Raw genomic sequence first — 23,121 nt, forward strand, 5'->3', positions numbered from 1 at the left:
GGGTGTCAGGGATGCCTGCAGGCCCCAAATGCCTGGAGCACCCAGAAGGCCATCATTCTGGCTTCTCCACTGGGCTCCTGACAATGTGGGATTTTGCTGGTTGACCATGGATGGGATCCTACACCAGGCTGAATAGGCTTCCTGTCCAAGGCTAGACCAGGTCAGTAGGCAGAATCCAGGGGACCCCAACTCTCACCACAATGGAAACCTACCCCTGAACTCTCCTCAAACGCCCCCTGAGGGAGCCCCCACTCCAATGTCCTCCTTCAATCTCCTCTCTCCTCTAACACAGTTGCTTCTGTCCCCTGTTAAGTTTCTCTATTTTTCTTGCCCGATACATCTACACAAAAGCATTAAATAATTTTCACTGTGTTTTTCTCTAAGTATAAAAAAGACAGTCTTAGCCTCTGGGCCCCAGGCTTGGAAGAATCAGTGCAGGGCAGGGGAGGGCACGTTAACTGGCACTTGAGACCTTGGCCCAGCTCACCTCAGCTACCAAATGGCTGGGGTAAGGCCTCTGTGTGTAACTCCCAAGGCTTCACGGAATTGACAAAGTCCATGGACATCAGAAAGTTATGGAAGTGCAGAAGCTATTGCCATTGGGTTCAGTTATCATTATCCAGGGCTCTGCCATCACCAGCACTCCCCACCCATGCAAAGCCAGGCCCGAGGTCTCCCCTGCACCTTCCCCATTCCTGGATCCCATCAACTCCACCCATCATCTCTAAATGGCCCCTCTTCCTTCCCCCACCTGGAATGTCTCTTTCCAGGGAGGAGACGTAGATAAGACTCATGGTCTTGGAAGCTAAAGCATAACCCAAGACCAGACCAAATCAAAACACTCCACCACGCCCTGCAAAGTACATCGTATTTCCATCCTTCATAGATTCCACTCTTACCTCGCCTGGACCAAGGCTGGACATTTTCCTAACAGGTCTCCAGGCTATGCATAGCCTCCCATTCTGGTGCACTCTTGGTTAGCTCCTGTCCCCAATCCCAGCTCCATGACCTTCTTCTCACCCTCTAAGGCAGGACCCCTCAGAGACCATGGGAGAGATGCTCTTAGGCCAGCCCTGACCTCTCTGCTGAGGAGCAAACGTGAACCCACATAGGTGCTGCTGCCCTTGAGTCTCTACTCCATGGTGGCCTCTGGCTTTCCCCCAGCCCTCCCACTTCACAGCACAAGGAACCAGCCATCCCACGGTTTTGTTCTCATGTGTGTTTATTGAGTGCCCACGGAGTCCGTGGTACTATGCTCAGGGTTCAGAGCCACAGTCCAGTCAAAAGGAGACCAGAGCTAGTACAGAGAATGTTTCATAGCTGCTTAACATCTGGTAAGGGGTGGGGAAGGGGCGAACTAATCACAAAACAAATTCCTATTCAAAAGCAACAGAATCTCCTCTGAGAGTAATATATATTCTAGGCACACGCGCACGCACACACGCACACACCCTTCTGAGTGAACACCTAGGTCTACCCACTTGGTTGTATATGCATGCATATACAGGTATCTGTGGGTAAATATCAACTATGTGGCTCACATTCACACGTGCACGCACACACACACCACCGCACACAGATAATCTGGCTTATGCTATCAAAGATGCTATGTCTCCAGGTTCTAGTGGAAGCAATCTGTCCTAGACACCCGCAGCATGCAAAACTCAGAAGACCCGGAGAGTCACAGTTAAGGAGGAGACAGGGAGACGCAAATACGTTTCCACCCTCGGGGCCCAGCCACAGCACGCGAGGTCGCTCTTTGTTGGCAACACAAAGCCTTCGTGAAGGACTCCCAGGGCAGAGCGGAGGGGCTGGAGGCCTTCTGTCCAGTGGCGGAGTCCGCGGGAGCCCTGGGGAGTTCACCAATCTTCAAGGCAGAGTTGAAAACTCTGGTTTTCAGGTGTGTAGTCCTGCAAACGGTATTCTTTGGGACGGCACGGCAGATCGAGGCGAGAGTTCCTTTTCTCCTTGCTCTCTGCAGCTTCCCACGTGTGCTAACGCATTTTGTAGTCATTAGATACAGATGTTTCACACAGCTGTCCCTTAAAATCCAAGTCTACTGTGAAATCGAGGTCTCGCTGTAAGGCAAAGAGAGAGCGAAGGGTCAGGCAACCGTCTGGGTACGAGGCCACAGCCCCACTCTCTGGCACCGCCTGCCCCCGGCACCACAGGGATGGGTAGCACCGGCGTCTTAAAGCTTTCTATCTAAGGGGTTCCCCTGAACAGCCCACAGGAATTTATTCTGCTCCCTCCTTGTCTTCACAGGAAGTTCTTCCATTTCTCCCTAAATCCTTCCTGCTCTAATAAAAAAAAAAATGTTCCGAGTTCATCCTGGAAGTAAACTGGTTGAGGTGGTTGAGTGTTCTATGAGGTGACCTTCCGAGCATTCTGCAGATACTTTTAGCGCACATGCCCACACCTGGGGCTGCCCAGAAAGCGCCAGCCGGTCTCCCTCGCACTAGGCCAGCTGAAGAGATACCAAACATCCTCCAGCCACCAGGAGCTTATCTCCTGGCCCAGCTCATGCTAAATGAGGTAGGACCCATTTATTTGAAAGCCTCTCACAGAAAGAGCTGGAAGCTGTCTTCAAAGCCGAGACAGTCCAGAATTGGACCCAGGGAAAACCTCTATTTGCTGAGTTTTGAGGGATCAAGCCTGAGTCCCTCAATGAGGTCCAGTCACGTCCACATGTGGCTACCAGCTGCCTCCCTCAGTAAGTTTCTGATTGTTCCCGAGACACTTAAGAGTCTGGGCAAGTGAGTCCTGAGTGAGCCAGCTCCATGGGGACCTTCTCCCCTATGTCCCTGGCCCCGCTCTGTGACACAGGTGGCCTCGGCACTTACCACATTTTTGGCATTTGGCTTCATGGATATGGTCCCATAGATTTCCTCCCCCCTCCGGACAGTGAGGTAATCTTCCAAGTAGAAGACAGTCTGCTTCCAGTGGGTGTAAGGAGCATCAGGGGCTGAGGGGTAAAAGAACAGGGGAGGTGGGAAGAAAGCGTCAAAGATGATGTCTCCAAAGGGATGAGGCTGGGACCCTGCATAGAAGTTACTGGGCTTCCCCCGGGACTCACTGAAACCAGCCGCCCCAGCACTCTTGTTGGGTCAGGTGCATAGTCCTTACAGCCGGCCTCCAAGCCCCATGAGAACTCCCACTCAGCCCCAGTGGCCTCACCTCCCATCACATCTCCATCCCCTCAGTGCTGATCCTAGCTGGGGATCAGAAGACAGACAACCTGATACTACAAGTTCATAGCAAGGGATGGATGATGAATGCCTTGTCACCCACTAAATGCATCGACATACCTGTGTCTGAACATGCTGCTGTTTTTAATTAGTTCAACAGAATGAAGATGTTCAGACAGCGTGGGGAAGGGATTTGTAGAATAGGACCTCCTATCTCCCCTTAAATGTCATCATTCATGCAAACCCCACAGCTAAACCAGTTTCCCCAGATCCACTGATAATGGCAGGTACTTGGTCCTCAATCTTACAAATAGCTTTCCCTGCTGGGCACACATAGTGGCTCATAGCTGTAATTCCAGCTACTCAGGAAGCTGAGGCAGGAGGACTGGTTGAGCCTGGGAGTTTAAGACCAGCCTGGGCAACATAATGAGAAAACTAGCCGAGCGTGGTAGCTCACATCTGTGGTCCCAGCTACTCAGGAGGCTGAGGCAGGAGGATCCATTGAGCCTGGGAGTTCAAGGTTGCAGTGAGTTATGACTGTACCACCCCACTCTATCCTGGGTGACAGAGTGAGACCCTGTCTCAAAAAAAAAAAAAAAAAAAAAGCTTTCCCTGCCTGCTTCTCTATGCATGAGGAACTAAACCTAGCACCTTGGCCCAGGGTTTCAAGTGTATCTTCCTAACTGGATCAGAAAGAAATGAGCGATGGTTCTTGTCCCACAGCCCTAATGCTGGCCCACAGCTCATTCATCCTGCATGACCCAAAGCCATAGTGGTACTTGCACCTCCCCCACGTCTGCCATTGAGTCTCTTCCCTTCCCTCTCAGCACACGACATATTCTCCCATTAAATGTGAGGGATCCTGCCTCACAGGCCATCATCCTCGCCAGCAGCTGTCTCTGAAATTCTTCCTCTCCCTCCTTTCCAGCCTCTCACTTCCTCATCCTTCCTCTGGGAAGCCTTGCCTGACCCGCAAAACCTGGATTGAGCGCTCCCAATGCACCCTGACCTTCTGTTATTGCAGTGTGTATCACACAAGATAAATGTCTTTCCCCCACCCCCATTTGTCTGCATCCTCCATGGACTGCAAGCTCCATGAGGGCAGGGACTGGGCCAGCCTTGCTTCCTCGTGCCTGACTCTGTGCTTGGTAGATCTATGAGTATTGAATACATGAATGATGGCAAGAACCCAAAGAGCAAGTGTCTGTGGTGTTTCAATGTACTCGTACGTGTCCAGTTACACTGGGGCCCTTTGGAATCTAGACTGTAGAGGAACCCATCTTATTACAGGAAGTTCCTCTTGGTTTGGGCTGTTGCATTCCTCTACCAGGATTTCCTCTTTTTTTTTTTTTTTTTTTTAAGGACCAATGATAAAGATGAGAAGACTTGGGGATAAGATAAGGGTCTTCAAAATACTTCAAAAACTGTCACATGGAAAGACTTACATGTGGCCTTATCATGGCTTTGGGGGCAGAGCAAAGGCTAGTCACTAGGAGTCATTAGAAGGCAGATTTTTAATTTACCAAGATGAATTAGTGCTGTCCCACAATCGTATGAGCCACCTGAGGTCCAACCTGGCAGGTGTTCACACAGCACCGACTGGGGCTTTATCATGCACTGACTTAGACCTGGTGACCTCTAAGAGCTTTCAAAACCCCAAGGCCTAGTTTAACAGCACTGAAGAGTCTGTCTTTCTCTGCCCTTCACAATGAACTGGCTTGATCAAATGTCAGTGGTTTGGAGAGAGACTCAAGCAGCCCTCCATGTGTGCATTTGGGAAATCAATGCAAACTCAAGGTCACGGGGAGAAAGTGCAGCCTGCACATTTGGAAGGGGAAGGAGGATCATGAAGGTGCAGTCTGTCCCTTTCAGACCCTGCCTGGGTTCCTGAACACATCCAGCCTTTCTGCCCTCCAAGGCATACTGCTGTCTGCAGACAAAGTCCCCCTGCTCCCAACAACCTTCTCTGCCAGCTACCTCTAAATAGTCAAAAAAGATAGTTTCTAGTTATGTGTGGAGACTGTCAGTGTATGACTGACAGCACTCTCGCCCCCACTTCCACCTACACCAGCTCAGACAGGTGTCTCTCTCCTGTTCCTAAAGACCTTCAGGCAAGGGAATTCAAGCAGCCTCCTTCTGTCACCTAATCCGATGCCTTAGGAGACCGCCAGAGGCTTCCTGGCCCAGATTTGCCAGCCATTGGGTCTGCCTCTGATGGTAGTCTCCAAAACATGCCGGCTTTGAGCTGGAGGAAGATGATTATTTCCCTTGATATCAACATCAAAGGGGGGTTAAGAACATCTCAGGCCCGGGTGCAGTGCCTCAAGCCTGTGAATCCCAGCACTTTGGGCACGGCCCGAGACGGGCGGATCATGAGCGTCAGGAGATCGAGACCATCCTGGCTACACGGCGTGAAAAACCCATCTTCTACTAAAAAATACAAAAAAAAAACTAGCGGGGACGTGGCAGGCCGCCTAGTCCCAGCTATCGGAAGCTGAGGCAGGAGAATGGTGTGAACCCGGGAGGCGGAGCTTGCAGTGAGCTGAGATCTGGCCACTGCACTCCAGCCCAGGCGACAGAGCGAGACTCCGTCTCAAAAAAAAAAAAAAAAAAAAGAACATCCATAAATATCTCATTTCCATGATGGGTCCATTAGCCATGGACTAATTGTCTAAACCAGTTTTCCCGATCCTGGTTCTCCATCAAAGTGCCCAGGAGAAACTTAGTAAAAGTCAGTATTTTGATTCTACTCCAAGAGATTTGAAGTCAGTAATTCTGGGGGGCGTGGAGGGGCAGCTGATGTAGACACACAGCCATGGCTGAATCCCAGTGCATCTCCTGACCTCCTTTGGGAAGGTAGAGTGGGAAAGACATTTAATTAGGTGACAATAGCCCAGTGTCCAGTCTCCACTTTGCCACTGACTTGTGTGACCTGGGGCTCCTTTTCTGCATCTGCAGAATATGGGTCATGATATTTATCTCCTGAGGTATTGTGAGGATGAGATGAGATGAGAAGGGGAAAGGATTATAGACTAAGGATGACCAAACCTCCTGCTGTGCCCAGGACAGTTCCAGTTCGCATCTGTTTTCCTGGCATAATGATTAATAGCTCTTCCCTTCACCTGCAAACGTGTCCTTAATGGAAAGATGAGTTACACAGCCACCCTACCTAAAACATATTAGGCCCATGTTAGCGACATACCAAGCCATTGCATCAGGCAAGTCTTTGGTCATTACAGTGGTATATGATTTTATTAGTTCATCAACTATGGCTCTGGCCTGCAAAGGTATGCCGCCTCTCTCTAGTGGTGGAGAATGTACTGGAAAGGATCCAGAATGTCACCGTGCACAAGGGTGGGCATAGAGTTCTCCTTGTCAAGGAGGAAGGCTTTCCCTTCCTCCGCCCCACCTCCATCTATGACCATCCAGATTGTACAACCGGCTCTGAAGATGTACAACCCTATTCTGAAGATGCCTCCCTGCTCTTAGCATTCCGGCCCCACATACCCCTTTTCTCCCTCCCACAAGTCCCTTCCCCATCACAATCTCTCTGATTCTAGGCTTTAGGCTGCTTTTCTTCTACATTTTTGAAGTGAGCATGACCAGTACCGCCTGCAGCATTCCCAGTGCCGTGCATCCATTCACCATTCCACAGACTTCCACTTAGGATGCCTGCCACAGGCCAGGTATGGCTCTAGAATTGGGGAACAGCAAATGGGATGAACACCACATTGTGCCCTCCTCCCCCGATCATACAGCCTCAGTGAGAAGACATTCAGGCAAATAGTGAGAAGTTGGGTGGGTGCTGTGACCAAGGAGGGGGCTTGGGAACACAGGGAGCTGAGGGTGCAAATGACAGGGCCTGGCCTCTCACCAGAGTTTTCCTGGTGCTTTTGGGAAGGGAGTGGGATCCTGCTTCCCATCTCACTGATCAGTGACTAAGTGGCTGGTCATCCTTTCTGGGATATAATTTTTCTAGCTGTGAGTTTGGAATTATATTCCTCAGAGAATTCACAGGCCTTTTGTAGGATGGAGGACTATGCACCAAGAAGCTTCTTTAATGTGGGAAAATGACTCAATGTCACAGGATGTCAGTGGCAGAAAGGGGCTGCCTGAGCCCAAGGCCCAGAAAATAACTTGCTCAAAGTCCTCTCCAATGTCTGATCTGCCTACCTTGCTGATACCTGAAAAAACTAGGGCTTGCACCCAGGCCTGCTTCTGCTGGGGCTCCTGCCCTTCCACCGGCTACCTGACTTTCCTGGATTACATAGCAGCCCCAGAGGCCCCAGTTCCCACTTCTACTCCCACCCCACTGAGGATGTGTTGTGATTGGGGGGCACTGTGCCCACTGGCTGCCACAGCCTGGAACCCTGGGTGTCTGTGCCTATTTGTGACAGATTCTGCCTGGAGCTGCAGAGACATCAGAGTCATTAGAAGGGATCGTTTTTCAGGTTGTGTGGTATGGAATGTGCTTCTAACTGGCCCACAGAGCGTGCTACCGCTGGGCTGAGACAGAAAACTCAGTTGGGGGTTGATGTGGAGGGACCACACACAGCAGGCTACACTTTGCATCAAGTTCAAAAACGGCTGAGACCAAACAATACCTTGGTTAGGCACACACATCCATGTGATCAAACTTTTCATAAATAGCAAGGGAATAAGGGACACAAAATTCAGGATAATGTTCATCTATACGGGAGGTAGGAGGGGGTGGGGCATCCAGGAAGATGCAGAGGTGTGGTAGCATTTCAGCCATTGAGTCAGGGCATGGCTTGAATTAATAAGTGTAAGCAAATTAATGTGAATATGCATTAATTTATTTATACTTAATTATCATTGTAATCATATTACAGTTATTACCATGGTCTTTCTAGTTAATATTTATATTTTAGTGAAAACTATTTATTTTAATATTAACTGACGTATTTACCTTCTAACAGTAATACTAATACATTTATTTTATTTATTAGTTTTTATTAATCTATTTTGTTAGTATTTATTAATTTATTCTAGGTACTATTTTATGTTCTAGTTAATAGTAATTAATTTATAATCTGGTTGCTGAGTTACATGGTGAATTCATGGATATTCATTGCACTAATATATAAATTAGCAAAAAGTGAACCATGAATGGTCCAATAATGACATATGGCATGAGCCAAGAATTAGATTAAGTCTGTGCATCCGAGATCCACAAAAACAGAAAGTGTTACTCAGTCAGTTGTCAGAGTCTAGATGGTCTGAGTATACCCCGCTGTTAACCCACATTAACTGGGAAAGAAGTTGGCTATCTGCTAGAAACAGAACCCCCATGCTGACATATGAAGGTGGCTGAGAAAGCAACTCAACACATTATTCTCCCACCCCCATTGCTACCCATATAGGCATGTGCCAAGAAGAGGGATCTACGTCAGCCAGAAAGCAAAGAGTCTTGGTGAGGCCTGAGGGTATACCTGAGTGAGGAGCTGGAATAGCCTTTCTGGAAGAAAGTCAACATTGGTCAAATTCTCAGCCCTCTGGTTCAGGGCAGTCTTGCACAGAGGCAATGGTCCTCAAGCTGGAACATGCATTGCCATCACCTGGAGGTCTTGTTAAGACACAGACTGCTGGCCCCTACCCCCAGAGTTTCTGATTCAGGAGGTCCAGGGTGAGGCTTGAGAATCTGCAACCCTAACAATTTCCCAGGTGATGCTGATGATGTTACCTGTCCAGCGACCACACTTTGAAAACCACTTCCCTAAGGCATGACAAACTGGAGACTGGAGGACCTCCACATGTCTTTCAGAACCTAAGCATGTGGAATTCTGTGCAAAAGGGAGGAGGTATAACACCATAACTGCAGAAAGACAGAGGAACATGCTCACAGCTGGGTTTAGATCCGTGGTCTTTGAGCCACGTGGGACTGTGGTGGGAGTGTGACCAAAGACTAGGAAGGAAAGCCACTGAGTTAGAGCCTTCAGCACTCAGGGCAAATCCTCACCATCTTTCAGGCAGCCCAGAGCTGATGTCTTGATTCTGGATGTGAGCTTAATCCAGGCTCCTCCACATGGGACCGTGAAGAATGTCATCCCTGACACTACAGAGCCAGGGAGCCATCTCTAGACAGTGTCCAGCAGCTGTTTGCTTGACTTTGGGGACTAGAAATATTAATAGATCATCTCAAGGAAAATAAAACTCTGGCTGAGAGTTGCAGGGATGGAGCCTGGGCTTTGGAAACTTAGAACTTTTTCCAGAGTATCCTTGCCCACCGACTTTCTCATCACCTACAGCAGGTCAGGTCCTGGGTTAGACATCATCCTGGTGATTGAATAGGCAGAGCCAGCTCCTGTGACTTCATCCCTAGCTTCCAATCACAGCCACTGTCCCCAAGAAAGCTCCTGCCCAGCTCCCTCACTACCCCCACTCTCACCATTGCTAGGCACAGTCTTCCCAATCCTTCAAGATCAAAGTGAAACCCGCTGCTCCTGCCCACTGGAAAGACATGTACTGCCCCTGTGAGGAGGGCAGCAGCAGATGACCCAGATCAGAGCAGGAAAGCACCAGCACTGCCTGGCTGACGGAGACCAGAAAACCCTCAGTAGTCAAGAGGCATTGGTTCTGGGAAAAGCCTTTCTGTGAAGAGATTAATCTGTCTCTTGCCTCTCTTTCCATAGGTAAAAGGGAATCATTGAGACCAGCCTGGGCAATGAGGCAAGACCCCATCTCTACAAAAAAAAAAAAATTAAAAATTATCCAGGCATGGTGACATGTGCCTGTAGTCCCAGCTACTTGGGTGGCTAAGGCAGGAGGATCACTTGAGCCCAGGAGGTGAAGGTTGCAGTGAGCTATGATTGCGCCACTGCACTCCAGCCTGGGAGACAGAGTGAACCTTGTCTCTGAGAAAAAAAAGAAAAAAAGCATCATTGTCATCATGGCTTCTGGAAGAATCATGTCCTTGATTTCTGGTAGAACTCACCTCCCCACTCCCGCTACTAGACATGCAATTACTCACCTCCTCACCCCCGATGACATGCTCCCAATTCCCAGGAAGACTCAGTAGGAACACATTCTCAAGGGCAGGGTTCGTATCATCATACACATCTTAGAGCAATTTGTTAAGAACTGTGCTTTAGAAGCCCAGAATGCAGAGATCACTGAGATCTGATCCCTACTCATGCAGGAGACTGACGGTTGCAAGAAAGAGTGAAAATGCTGAATAAACAATGGCATAGGCCCTGTGTTGGAATCCTGTGTAGTTGTTTAAAAAAAGAAGCTAGGTATCTCTATGAGGCTATGAGAGTATCACCAAGATAACATTGTTAAATAAAGAAAAGGTAGCTGAGGGCGGTGCGGAGGGTAGGATCCAATCTAAATTTTAAAAAATGGTGTAGTTTTGATACTGTCCTATGCTTACATAAGACACCATCAATGGGGCAGCTGGGCAAAGGGTTCACACAACTCTGTGTACTATTTTTACAACTTCCTGTGAATCTATAATTATTTCAAAATAAAAAGCCAAAAAAAGAGGCGTCTATGGATATGCATGTGCTTGTGCACCCACTGAAATCTGGTGGAATGTTACAAAAGAAATCATTAATAACAATATTTGCCTCTGAAGAGTGGGAGTGGGATGCGTTGGGAGTGAGAATGTTTTCTTTGACTTTTTCTGCCCTTTTGTCCTGATTTCTTCTTGCTGTTGTGCATGTGTCTCACTTGAAACGTCACCATGACAGGCACATGCACAGGATGTCAGGGAGCCCTGAAGACGTCGAACCTTGACCCAAAGGGAAGTGGGGATCAGGTAACCCCTGAGCTGAGACAGGAAACCAGGTGAAGAGATGGGGCAGGGGTGGTGTTACCACCTGAATTGTAACCCCCTTCCAAATTCATGTTGAAGTCCTAATCCCCAGTACCTGAGAATGTGACTGTATTTGGAAAAAGGGCTTTAAAAGAGGTGACTACTTTCATCCAGTCTGACTGGTGTCCTTAGAAGAGGCAATTGGGACACACATGGAGCCACCAAGGGCTCATGAGCACAGAGGAAAGACTACGTGAGGACACAGCGAGAAGGTGGCCAACTACAAGGCAAGAGGAGATCCCTCACCAGAAATCCACCCTGCTGACACCTTGCCCTTGGACTTCCAGCCTTCAGAAATGCATGTGTGGTTAAGCCCCCAAACCTGGGTAATTTGTTATGGCTGCCCTCAGAGACTGACACAGGAGAAGAGGGGATGATGAGAGCCTCTGACAAAGGCCCCTCCCACCTCCTGAACACACCTGGATGGACAAGGACTGATGTGTGCAGAAGCCATGGCCCAGAGGATGAAGAGGCCTCACTGAGTTGAGAAGTCAGCAAGGAGCTCGGTGAAGCTGGGCCGTCTGTGGGGTAGATGGGAAGGGGCTTGGCCAAGAGGGGTGGTGAGGAATGAGGCTGGAGAGTGGACCAGGGCCAGGCCATGGGATCCCCATTTCCCGGGCTTATCTACTGCAGGCAGCGAGGCACCTCGGAAGTGGGGCTGGGATTTGGGAGTGGGGTGATCTTGGGGGAACACCATCAGAGATTTAATGAAGGATGGGTTGGTGTGAAAGTAAGGGAGAAGGGAAGGAGACATAAAGACCAGTGTGCAGGCTGCTGCAAGACAGGCTGTGTCCTGCACAGAGGCATGGCAGTGCAGACTAGGCTTATTCAACTCCATCCACACCCACTACACAGAATGTGCTCAGAAAGTGCTACCTGAACAAATATGCATTTGAAGGGTCTCAGGACCCCTTCATGAGCCCTACCTCCTGACTCTCCCTCATCCAACACACTCTCAACTTGGGCTGTAACAACCACAACATTATTTACCTTCCCCTTGGACAGCACAAGTGTAGGGATGCACGGTTCCTCCATGGTAGGAGAGGTTGATGGGTGTCACCCAGCTAACACCCAGCCCCTTCTCCCCAAGTCAAGGCCAGCTCTGGTCACCCCACAAAGACTTGAGGAAGCATGGGAGAGGGAGGAGGCTCTGGGAAGCAACAAACAGCTCACCTGTGGAAAACCCCATTTTCTTGTGGCACTTGGTAAATTCAATATTAAAATAGGTGACCAGGGCGTGGACGTAGTCGTTGCGCTGTATCTGCAGGCAGAATGCAGATGTGAACGAGAGCTCTTCCGTCTTCACTGTGTAAATGTCCACCTCCTGCAGCCCAGAGAAGAGAGAATGCCGGGAACTTATCGCCTCCACCATGTCTGCGTCCCGGTCAGCAGCCTCGTTCTATGAGAGACTGTGGTCTGTCAGCTCTCTGAGGGATATCTTTATTCTTGGGGTGATTTCCCAGGCTCTCCACCACCCTCCCAATCACCTCCTCCATCCTTTCTAGGGTGGAGTATGCTCAAACAATGATGCAAATGGATTTGAATCAAAACCTGAGGGGAGCAGGATTCAGAAGGTAAATCTGCGGGGGTTTGGGGCGACAGGGGGATGATGGGGAAGGGAGAGAACAGGAGGATTAATTAGACAATGCATCCCTTCACCTGTCAGAGCAGCCTCGAGTGGTCCACCCAGGCACTGCTCCATCCATCGTTCTTAAAAATGTGGTCCCTGAAAGATCAGCACCAACGGTACCTGGGGGAAAATTCTGAGGGGGTCAGACCTGCTGGATCAAAATGGCAATCTGTGTTTTATCAGGCCCTCCAGTGATGTGGATGAACCAGACTACCCCTTCCCCAATTTTTTGATACTCAAGTTCCCAGCGATAGGAGTTTCAAGGATGACATTAGGAGTAAGGACCTGAGCCCGCAAAGTCACAGACTGAGCTTAGGAAAGTTCTGCTGGCCATTTTTCACAAGGCTGGACTGTTTTCAAAAATAAATAAAAGTGGAAAATAAGAAGTGAGAATTTTCAGTTCTGGCTGGGGAACGTGGAACATGAAGAACTAATAACTCTAAGAATTTCAACTGGAAAATGGCTGAAAATCAATCTCGCACGGGGAACAGGTGGAATTGAAAGACGTCCGCACTGTGCTGTTCTTTTCTATGGAAGAATGCTGGCCTGCTGCTTGCTGCCCGTGAGGCAGGTCAAACCTACCAGAGCCCAAGAGGCATCCCGACAGATTCTAGGGAGGTCCAAGGAAGAAATTCCCATTAGTCAAGGTTGCGCGGCAAGGACCTCTGTCCTGAAAACTCTGTAAGAGCCAGAAGGCCATCTGTGTGCCTGGATGGTTCCACAGGGACCTCCTGAGGCCCAGAAGATGGAATTGTTAGCAGAAATTAGGAGAGAGGGACCAGAGGGTAGGAAAACAAGACCAGCAAAGCGATTAAAAGGCTTTTGTCTCGATGTATTTCTAAGATAAATAAAGGAAAAACAGATGCAAAGTATCCTGGGGCCTTCAAAGAGAAGTTCTAACTCCACCAGGGTGGACAGAGAAAAAGTGATTAAGGGAACCAATCAGATGAGAGTCCTGCTGGGATCTGGGGTGTGCAGCCATGACATCCTCTGTGGAAGTTGAGGCTCTCTGACCGTTGATTGGGAAGAAGGTGAGATTACAGGTTTAGGGGAATGTGGGAGGCCCTTGGTGAGGTCACATTCAAATGCCAATTACACTGTGTGTCTAGAGCCCAAATATGGGGAGCAAGAAGTAATTGAATGGTGAGCCCTTGGTCAAGCATGCAGAATTTGATGGGCTTATAAAGCCCATCTTCTTAAGCTGAGCCTTTTATCCAAGGCAAAAACCTCCTCTCTAGTGGCCATCTAGAGCTTGCTGAGCACCCATCTAGAGCTTGCTGAGCACCCATCTAGAGCTTGCTGAACACCCACCTAGTGCTTGCTGAACACCTTTAGGGATGGAGAATTCACTATCTGCCAGGCAGATCAGTCCATGTCCTGGAATCTCCAGTCATTAGATCCTTCTTCAAAACTAATGAAGAAAGTTCACACTCATCCCTCTGTAACTTCCACCCACAGAAGAAGCCAAATGTCCGTTCCAACTCACACAGGTCCCTTAAACCTTTTCTTCTCCAATACAAGCTTTCTCTGGCTTTTTATTCATTCCTCATAAGTCATGATGTCTGACCCCTCATCACCCGGGGCCTTTCTCCTCCGGGTGGGTCCTGCTACTTGCAAAACTGAGCGTTACACTGACCACACCAGGTCCTCCATTTCCCTCCACTGGCACATACTTATAGCAGCCTGTATTCCCAAAGAGCACACTGCTGGCTCAGCCTGCATTTAGGTCTGCCAAGCCCCTTCCTCCACCACAGCCCTCAAGGGTAGGGGTCCTTCATTACATGTCATCTGTTAGTGTGGGCCATTGCTCAAATCTAGGAAACTTTTATACTGAGTATCTGTCAGCCTTCATAATGCTCATTATCCCTCCCAGCCACATGGCCACATGGTGTCCACAGGTTTCCTCCAGCTCAAAAACTCTTAGGACAAGCCTTGGTTGCCTGTATTGTTGTTAATGGCATCACAGTGTCTACCCTTACTGACTTTTCCATCACCTTCTCAGGGCCAGTCAGCCAGGCTCCAGGCCCTTTCCAAGGTCCCTGGTATCTTTCTTTCTTGGTTCCCTTGGTCACCAGTGTAGCACAGCCTTCCAATCTCGCTGCTGGCTCATCTCAGCAGCCTCATCACCTTCACGCTTGCCCTGGCCGGTGCACTGGAGCCCTTCAGTGGCAGAAGCTACACCTCATTGGCCTGTGTATCCTCAGTGCACAGCAACACCCGATAGACAGCAATATGTGTTGACTCATCAATCATCTTCTCAGAACAAGTCTCCCTGCTTGAAGACTTCCTTCTTTGCTCAGGCCCCTCTTTCACAACTAAGATTCATCCAGACTGCATCATTCTCTGGATCTATAACCTTCAATGACTCCTTATGGCCTACAATCTAGATGTGGTTACTTTCTCCTTCTATCACAATGCGCGCATGCACACACACACACACACCTCACCCCATCTGGCAAGAATTCCACCTCTAAAGGATCTTGCTGTCAGATGTCCATCAACCAAATGTCAGCTATCAACTCTTATAGCTGACAGCGTTCAATAGATCTCTGGGACATTTGCATCTTAATAGAGGCCTCTGATGGAACAAAAGCCTTTGGGACCAAAAGTATTGAAGCTGCACATTATGATGGCAACCATAAAGGCAGGTGGTCTTTTGGAGTGGGGGTCCAGGCCATCTGTGAGGATGGGATCAGCTGTAGCTAGGCTTCAAAGACAAAAAGGTCCTCTGGGCTTAGGTCTCCCAACCCCCAACCAAAGTCTACACATCAGCTCCAGTTACCCTGACTCCCCAGAGCCCAGCCCCATTGACTAGGAGGCTTCCTCTTTTCTGCAGCAGAAACAGCAGCTCTGAGACCCAGGGAGACCCACTGACTTGGCCTCAGGTGACCTGCTTGAAACAGAAGGCTCTGCCAGCATAAATTTACTCAGAATTGCCCCTGGCCGCTGCGATCCCCACCACTAAATAATGTTACAAATGGATGTCTCGGAGCAGAAGTCTGGTCAAAATAGAGTCTTAATTATAATAAAGTGTCACACTCTGCAATGTTAATAATGATGAAAATAGCAATTAAGTGTGTGAAGAAGGGCAAGTGTTTTCCCAACAGACTCGGCAAGACGTTGCTTAGCACATTAGCAGGAGAGAGCTGGCGGAAGGGCTCTCCTGGAAGCAGAAGCAAACACATACAATCGTTCTCCTTCTCAGGAACATGGAGGAAGAAAGGGACCAGCGTGGGACAGGAAATCATCACAGGTCACGAGTCCTGAGACAGAACCAGAGCCCCGGGAGTTTTCATAAGGAATGTACAGAACACACACCCCTCCAGCCACCCCTTGGCTGCTTTGCCCCTGGATACACTCAGGTCTAACCAAGTGAAAGGCCCTGCTAGTTCTTGCCTGGAGAGTGGAGAGCCAGGATAGTGGCTGACATGTCTGGCAATGCAAACAGAAATGCAGTGGCCACCCCTGCCAGTGGGGGCTAGGTCGAGGCAGAGAGTAACCTGGGTCCAAGAACATTGAAGGAATTTTATCCCCAAGCTGAAGCCATTACATACAGATGCCTACTGGTAAATGTCACTGCCACATGTCATTTCGGCAAATTCAGTTGCTCCAGTAGACTTCTATCTATTCTACATTTACAGAAGTGCCTTGCACTATGGGTGAACTTCTTGTTGGGGGTATACTTTCCTCGTTCTTGTTTAGGATGCCAAGGAGGAAGAGGCTTCAGGGACAGAGGGACTGGTACGAAGAAACAAAAGGAGACATTTGCTCACAATTAATCCTGCCTGGACCCAGAAAAAAGACTGAATGAAATAGTAAGAACCCTGTGAATGGAGAGTCTGAGGCTTAGACTCAAAGCCAAACCTCTCAGGCAGGATGTTACTAAAGAAGGGAGCATCTGATGGGGTCTGATGAGGTTCATTCTAGGTTTATTTGCCCTGTGAGGTCCCTTCTGAAGGCCACAGTGACACTCCATCACAACAGGTGCAGTTCTTCCTAGCAAGGCTTGTGTCCAGGACAAAGGACAGTTTCCATGAGGGCAAAGCAGCAGTTGTACCAGTCTTTCAGAAACCTCCCCACATCCTTAGAGGCTCTGAACTCCAATCCCTTTATCCTACTATAAATATTCCAGTTCAGCACCCTGCCCCAACACTTTCAGGAAAAGAATGATGCGTGCAGGAGCATAGTAGGCCAGCATGTTAGCAAGATGAGACTCAGGTGGGCTGATTTTTAAATTTAAAAATTAACCTGGGCTGGGCGTGGTGGCACATGCCTGTCATCCCAGCACTTGGGAAGCTGAAGTGGATGGATCACTTTAGCTCAGGAGTTTGAGACCAGCCTGGGCAACATGGCCAAACCCCATCACTACAAAAACAAAACAAAACAAAAAACAAAAACAAAACGAAACAAAAAACCATGCCTGGTGGCACGTAGCTGTAGTTTCAGCTACTCAGGAGGCTAAGACAGGAAGATCACCTGAGCCTCAGTGTGGCTGCAGTAAGCCATTATCACATCACTGCACATCAACCTGGGTGACAGGGAGAGACCCTGTCTCAAAAAAAAAAATAGCTTGAGCCACATGAAACTGTTCAGTTAGTCAAGACTGCAGCGAGCTGTGATTGTGCCACTGCACTCTGGTCTGGGTGACAGAGTGAGATTCTGTCTCAAAAATTTTTTTTTGGCTTGAATTATATGAAATTGATGTCTCTCTTTATTTTAAAAAACTGTCAAATATCAATAGTTTTATATTGTTCAACATAATGTATTAGCATATATAATGCAAATGCATACAAAAAGGACTGGCAGAGGCAACCCAGCCCATGAGCAGTGGTTACCTTGGAGGAGGATGGGGCTGGAGGGAGGCAGAGGGCACCTTTCACCTTTCCTCTAACTGGACATGTTTGAATTTTTAATAAAAAGCAAGTACTAGGGATTGGTGTGGCAAAGATGCTGACCAGCTCTTCTTCATCTGCACTGAAGGAAGCCTTGGGAAAAGGTGTTTAGAGCAGGGATGTCTAGTCTTTTGGCTACCCTGGGTCACACTGGAAGAACTGTCTTGGGCCACACATAAAATACACTAACACTAATGATAGCTAATGAGCTAAAAAAAAAAATCCCACAAAAATGTCTCATAATGTTTTAAGTTTACGAATTTGTGTTGGGTTGCATTCAAAGCCATCCTGGACCACATGTGGCCCAGAGGATGCAGGTTGGACACGCTTGGTTTAGAGCTTGTGCAAACAGGGACGCTCAGGAAGGGGCAGCTGGAAGCTCTATCTGGCAGGCCGCCGGGCCAGAGGTGTGCTTGGAGGCGGGAGCATGACGATGACTACACAGCATATTGCGGTCCTGGATTTCTTTCCTAAGAGAGATGTCTACCTCTGAATGGGCCAACGGCCCCAAACCTGAGCACGCTCTCCTCTTCCAGGTGTCCTCTCCCCCATGCCCCTCCCTCCCTGCACCCCCACCCTCCTGCACGCCACCGGGGCCCCTGTGCTGGGGCCCTCCCTCATCCGTGCCACCATGGAGCCACTCTCTCAGTGGCTGTGTCCAGGCGGACTGCCAGCTTTTGACTTGTGCTTCTGGAGCACCGCAGGCTCTGGCCAAGGCGGCCTTGCCTCACCAGGTGGGGGCTGTGCAGGAGCCGGCATTGCCTGGACTCCAGGGTGGCACACCGGGGCTCCCAGCACACCCAGGTCCACCCCGGATGAGTGTCCAGACCTTTATTAAACAGGCATTGGTCACCACTTGCTTTGGATCCACGATGTCCACTAGAGGTTCCTTCATGGCCACGTCCCGGATGCAGGTCATGTCAAAGCCGTAGACATTCTCCCACCCTGTGGGGAGCAGAGCAAGACGTAAAGGCAGGTGCGGGACCCCCAGAAGCTCACCCAACCCTCCTGAGTCCTGGAGCACAGCGTGCCTGAGAGCTGAGTGGCAGCTCGCGTTCCCTTGCATCAAAATTGAGGCAGAACTGCTCAGCTGGGGGCACTTTGCAATGTGCCAAATGCTCACCCCCATTTCCCATTTCGACCTTGGGAAAAGGTAAGTCCCACTTTGTTGTTAGGTAAACTAGAGCTGGGAGAGGCTGGGAAACTGCTCCAAGCTCCTACAGCTAGAGTGTGGCAGGGCAAAGGCTAGAACCCAGGCTAGCTGACTCTTCCTTTTCCTGTCCCCTCCCCAAGCCGGCAGCGTCTCCTATGAACTCCCTTATCTGTCTTCTACGTTCTTATTCCTATGCTGGCTCCAGCTGTTCTCCACACCTAGAAGACCTAGAAGGCCCATCTCTCTCCTTTTTCCTGTCCCCGTCCACTGAACCTTTAAGGCAGCACAGAGAATCATGGGCTCTTACAGCGAAATCAACTACAGTTGAAATTCCAGCACCACCACTTACTGGTCAGCCTTTGTACAAACGACCTAACCTCTCTGAACCTCAGTTTTCTCACCTGGGTGGGTCCAGGAGCATCTCTGCCTTCCTCATATGCCAAGATCCACCCCATTAGAAACTACCCCCAAGTGGAGTACAAACCCTCTCAGCCGTGCTCCTTGTCCTCTTTGGGCTACTCATAAGATACTTTGTTTGGGAGGGAGAAAGATTTAGGGGTTGGTGAGAAATTAATTCAAGTCTGATAACCCAGGATCACCCTTAATATGGTAATAATTGCTATTTTATTTATTTATTTATTTATTTATTTATTTATTTATTTATTTTGAGACAAGTCTGGCTCCATCGCCCAGGCTAGAGTGCAGCGGCCCAATCTGGGCTCACTGCAACCTCCACCTCCCGGGTTTAAGCGATTCTCCTGCCTCAGCCTCCCAAGTAGCTGGGATTACTGGCACCCACCACCACGCCCGGCTAATTTTTATATTTTTAGTAGAGACCAGGTTTCGCCATGTTGGCCAGGCTGGTCTTGAACTCCTGACCTCAGGTGCCCGCCTCGGCCTCCCAAAGTGCTGGGATTACAGGCATGAGTCACTATGCCTGGCCAATAATTGCAATCATTGATTGATCATTCAGTCCAGGCTAGGTTTTTCATTTAATCTACCCAGCGACCACATGAGGATATTGCTATGCTACAGATAAGAAAACTGTGGCTGGCAGAAGCTGGCATCTGGCTCACGTATAATATCTGGCCCATGATCACACATCAGGGAAACAGAGGGGCGAGGGCTCAAGCCCAGCATGTCCCCTAAATCCTTCACCTGCCATGGCCCATCCATGACAGCAACCAGGAATGCAAGATTTCTCCCCCTACAGTGCAGAGAGGATGGCCCTAGCAGACGCTTTAGTTTCTGGGCACCTGAATCTCACTCATCTGTTTTCTCAATGGGTTTCAAAATACCTTGAAGTAGAAATGCTTTTCTCTAAAATCTTACAGGATTAAATTTTATTTTAAAACATTCATCAAACAAACAGGACCTTAGGGGATGTATGTTCCTGTGTGTGTTTAGGAGAGTGGGTGCGTGCGGCAGGAGGTGTGAATGGTCAGTGACAGCTTGCTCCTTTGACTTGGATTCTTTTATACGGCACACAGAGAGCTTCTTTCTTGGGAAAAGAAGGCAGAGAAAGTAATCCCAGAGGATGAGTGCTTGTGAAATTCCGGTTTGAGGAAAAGATGCCCATCGAATCCCATTAAATCACCCGAGGCTGGTGCCAAACTCCCAATTAAAACCTACTTTGTGGGGAGGAGGCTGCTTAGTTGGCAACAGGGCAGGTTTCAGAGAAGACTTCCCTCTAGAATGTGGAAATAGCTATCCACCCTCTGTGTATATGTATAGCTATCCATACACATAGTGTGTATCCACACACACACTGAAACACATTGCCTCCTGTGTCTTTCTCAAGAGACTCGCAGCTATGCACCTGCTCTTTCCTCCCTGGACTCTGCCTGGAGTTTGAGTTCACTGCTAGTGCTAAGCAAAAGCCTGAGAGTCAATGTGTGTAATGGTTAAATGCCTAGGCTTTGGAGTTCAAATCTGAGCTCTGCCATTTATTTGCTGTGTAGTCTTAGGCACAAATGTAACCTTTCTAAGCCTTGGTTTCTAAGGATTCTTTAAAATGGAAATGATGATAATGATGGTGATCCCGTAAGATCGTTATGAGGATTAAATGTGATAATATATGTAAAGTGCATAAGACAGTGCCTGGCACACAGAAAGCACTTGATACATAATAGTGATTATCATTATGTGGTTTGAGCTCTGGCTTTGCTGCCATGCAAGCTGTGTGGCCATGTGCAAATCAATCCTTTTTTCTGGGCTTACTTATAAAATAAGGATTTTGGTTCAGTGGTTCTGTGTTCTAGAATCACTTGGACCAGTTTTTAAAATGCAGACTCCAGGGCCCACGCCAGAACTGCTAAATCAGAATTTCCAGATTTGAGAGCCAGGGAGCTGGAGTTTTACAAATCTATACAGACAATTCCAACCAGTTTGGAAACCTGTGAGGTACATGATCTTTAGTGTCTTCAAGTCCCAACATGGTGATCTTAATGTCTCATGGCCTTTGTGAGACCTTCTCTAAACGCTCCTGACCATACAACCTCTCCTGTATCCTCAACACCCATAGTACAGCATTTAGCACAGAATGGGCCCACAGATAATGTTTTTTGAATGGAGAGTCGTTCCCAAACATTTAATGCCTGCACTGCTTTGCAATGTCTGGTGTCTTAGTTACATTTATATGGGTTAATTTGGGTCTCATCTCCTCAGCTGGACTGCCCCACCTTCAATCATTCAGAACACAGATCACCCAAGGCATGAGATGTTTTTCCTCCTTTCTGCTAGCCATTTAGTTCCCAGTAGCCCTTTTTACCAGACGTGGAGCAGAGATGGAGTAGGATACAAATCAATCACATTCATTATTTGTTGCAATTGTACATTGTATGCCAAGTAAGTGTATGTGGGGTAAGAGCCATTAGTCATCAAGAAATAAAATGATTATCTAGAAATTAAAAAATTATATCAGAGAGACCTGTGAAGCTTTTGTTAGTGGATGAAAACAGACTCCTGAAAAGGACTATCCTATAGCATAATGGATATAATTAAAGCAACAACACAGCCCAAATCTACTATTACTACAGACTGGATTGACTCACACCCTCATTCTAATAGCCTGGCAGAGGCAATGCTCTTTTCTGGGCATAGATGTGATTCACCTGTCTCTGCTGGTCCTTTGACTCTCAATGTCCAGCATTAATGAAAATTATAAGACACAGGAAAAGGGAAAATATGACCTTTCATCATAAGAAAAGATCACAGAACAAATTTAGAGATGCTCAGATGTTAGAATTATCCAACAAGATTTTAAAGTATCTATACTAAATATATTAAAAAAATATAGTGGAAAAGGTGGACAGTGTGTGTAAATGACTGGAAAATTTCATTAACGAGATGGAAACTTTTTCAAAAAGCCAATGGAGAGGCTAGAAATCAAAATAACAATGTAAGAAAAGAAGACTTTTTAAAATGAACTTATTAGCAGAATGAATATATCAGGAAATAACCAATGAAGTTGAAAACAGGGCAATAAAAATGATCCAAACTTAAACACAAAGAGAAAAAAAGAGTGAAAAAAATAGAGGATCCAAGCTTCGTGGGATAATATCAAATCATATTTCATATAATGGGAGTTCCTGAAGAAACGGAGAAAGATAATCAGGCAGAAAAAAAAATTGTAGAAATACCGGCTGAAATTTTTCTAAACTAACGAAACAATCCACAGACCCAAGAATTCCATATAACCCCAAGCAGGATAAATAAAAAGAAAAATACACCTAGACACATCAGAATCAAACTGCAGAAAATCAATAAAGAGAGAAAAGCTCAAAAACAACCTGAGGAAAAAAAATTAGGTACCAGGGGAGAAATGTGATTTCAGATTGGAGAGAACTGTAGCTGCCTCCTCCCTCACCACCCCAGCCCCAACCATCTGAGTTTCTCTGATGAGGCTAATGGGACTGCCTCAGAATGAGGTCAGAGAAAAATAGAACAAGTGCCACCAGATGCTACTTACAGATTCTTCTCTGTGCAGAAGGGAAAGTGTTTACAATAGATTGACAGATTTTAGGCTCTCAGGAACAAAGTGGAATCCTTGCATAAAATGGGCTGGAGCCAGAGGAAACTCTGGATGTCATGAGTAGAAGTGAAGCCCACAGACAGCGACTGAGCCATCCAAGAGGGCTGCCCTTCAACCATCAAGCTGTAAGCACTGCCACCTCTGCATGAGCTCTTTCTTCCAGTCTTCCCATCAGCCAAGAAACGGGTGCCCATCTCTCTCATTCTCTACAGGGTATAGATTCATGCACTGGGTGCAATTCATGTATTGTGCATGAAATTGAATAGAATATCCACCAAGTTGCCTTCCATTTTGGAAATTCTGTGTATCTCCTTTATAGTAGAAAATGTTTGTAAAATGATTGCTCCTCTCTAAGAGTTAAATACTACACCTTGCACATCCCTCTGCT

General features: G+C 47.9%; 1 protein-coding gene across 3 annotated transcripts in view; it reads right to left on the reverse strand.

The window, feature by feature from the left end:
• Window positions 1–1,204: 1,204 nt before the first annotated feature.
• The window catches only part of PRMT8 (protein arginine methyltransferase 8), a 97,257-nt gene continuing 75,340 nt past the window's right edge, over window positions 1,205–23,121 (reverse strand). For all 3 annotated transcript variants that reach the window (XM_017862829.1, XM_017862847.1, XM_017862837.1), the window contains 4 exons: window positions 18,377–18,492; window positions 12,199–12,349; window positions 2,844–2,965; window positions 1,205–2,078 (listed from right to left, as the gene is read on the reverse strand). In XM_017862829.1, coding sequence (XP_017718318.1) covers window positions 1,995–2,078; window positions 2,844–2,965; window positions 12,199–12,349; window positions 18,377–18,492 — 473 coding nt within the window. In that variant the 3' untranslated portion in view covers window positions 1,205–1,994. The remainder of the gene's footprint in view (window positions 2,079–2,843; window positions 2,966–12,198; window positions 12,350–18,376; window positions 18,493–23,121) is intronic.

Source organism: Rhinopithecus bieti, unplaced genomic scaffold (assembly GCF_001698545.2).
Source record: "Rhinopithecus bieti isolate Rb0 unplaced genomic scaffold, ASM169854v2 scaffold_2654, whole genome shotgun sequence".
Taxonomy (NCBI): Eukaryota; Metazoa; Chordata; class Mammalia; order Primates; family Cercopithecidae; genus Rhinopithecus; species Rhinopithecus bieti.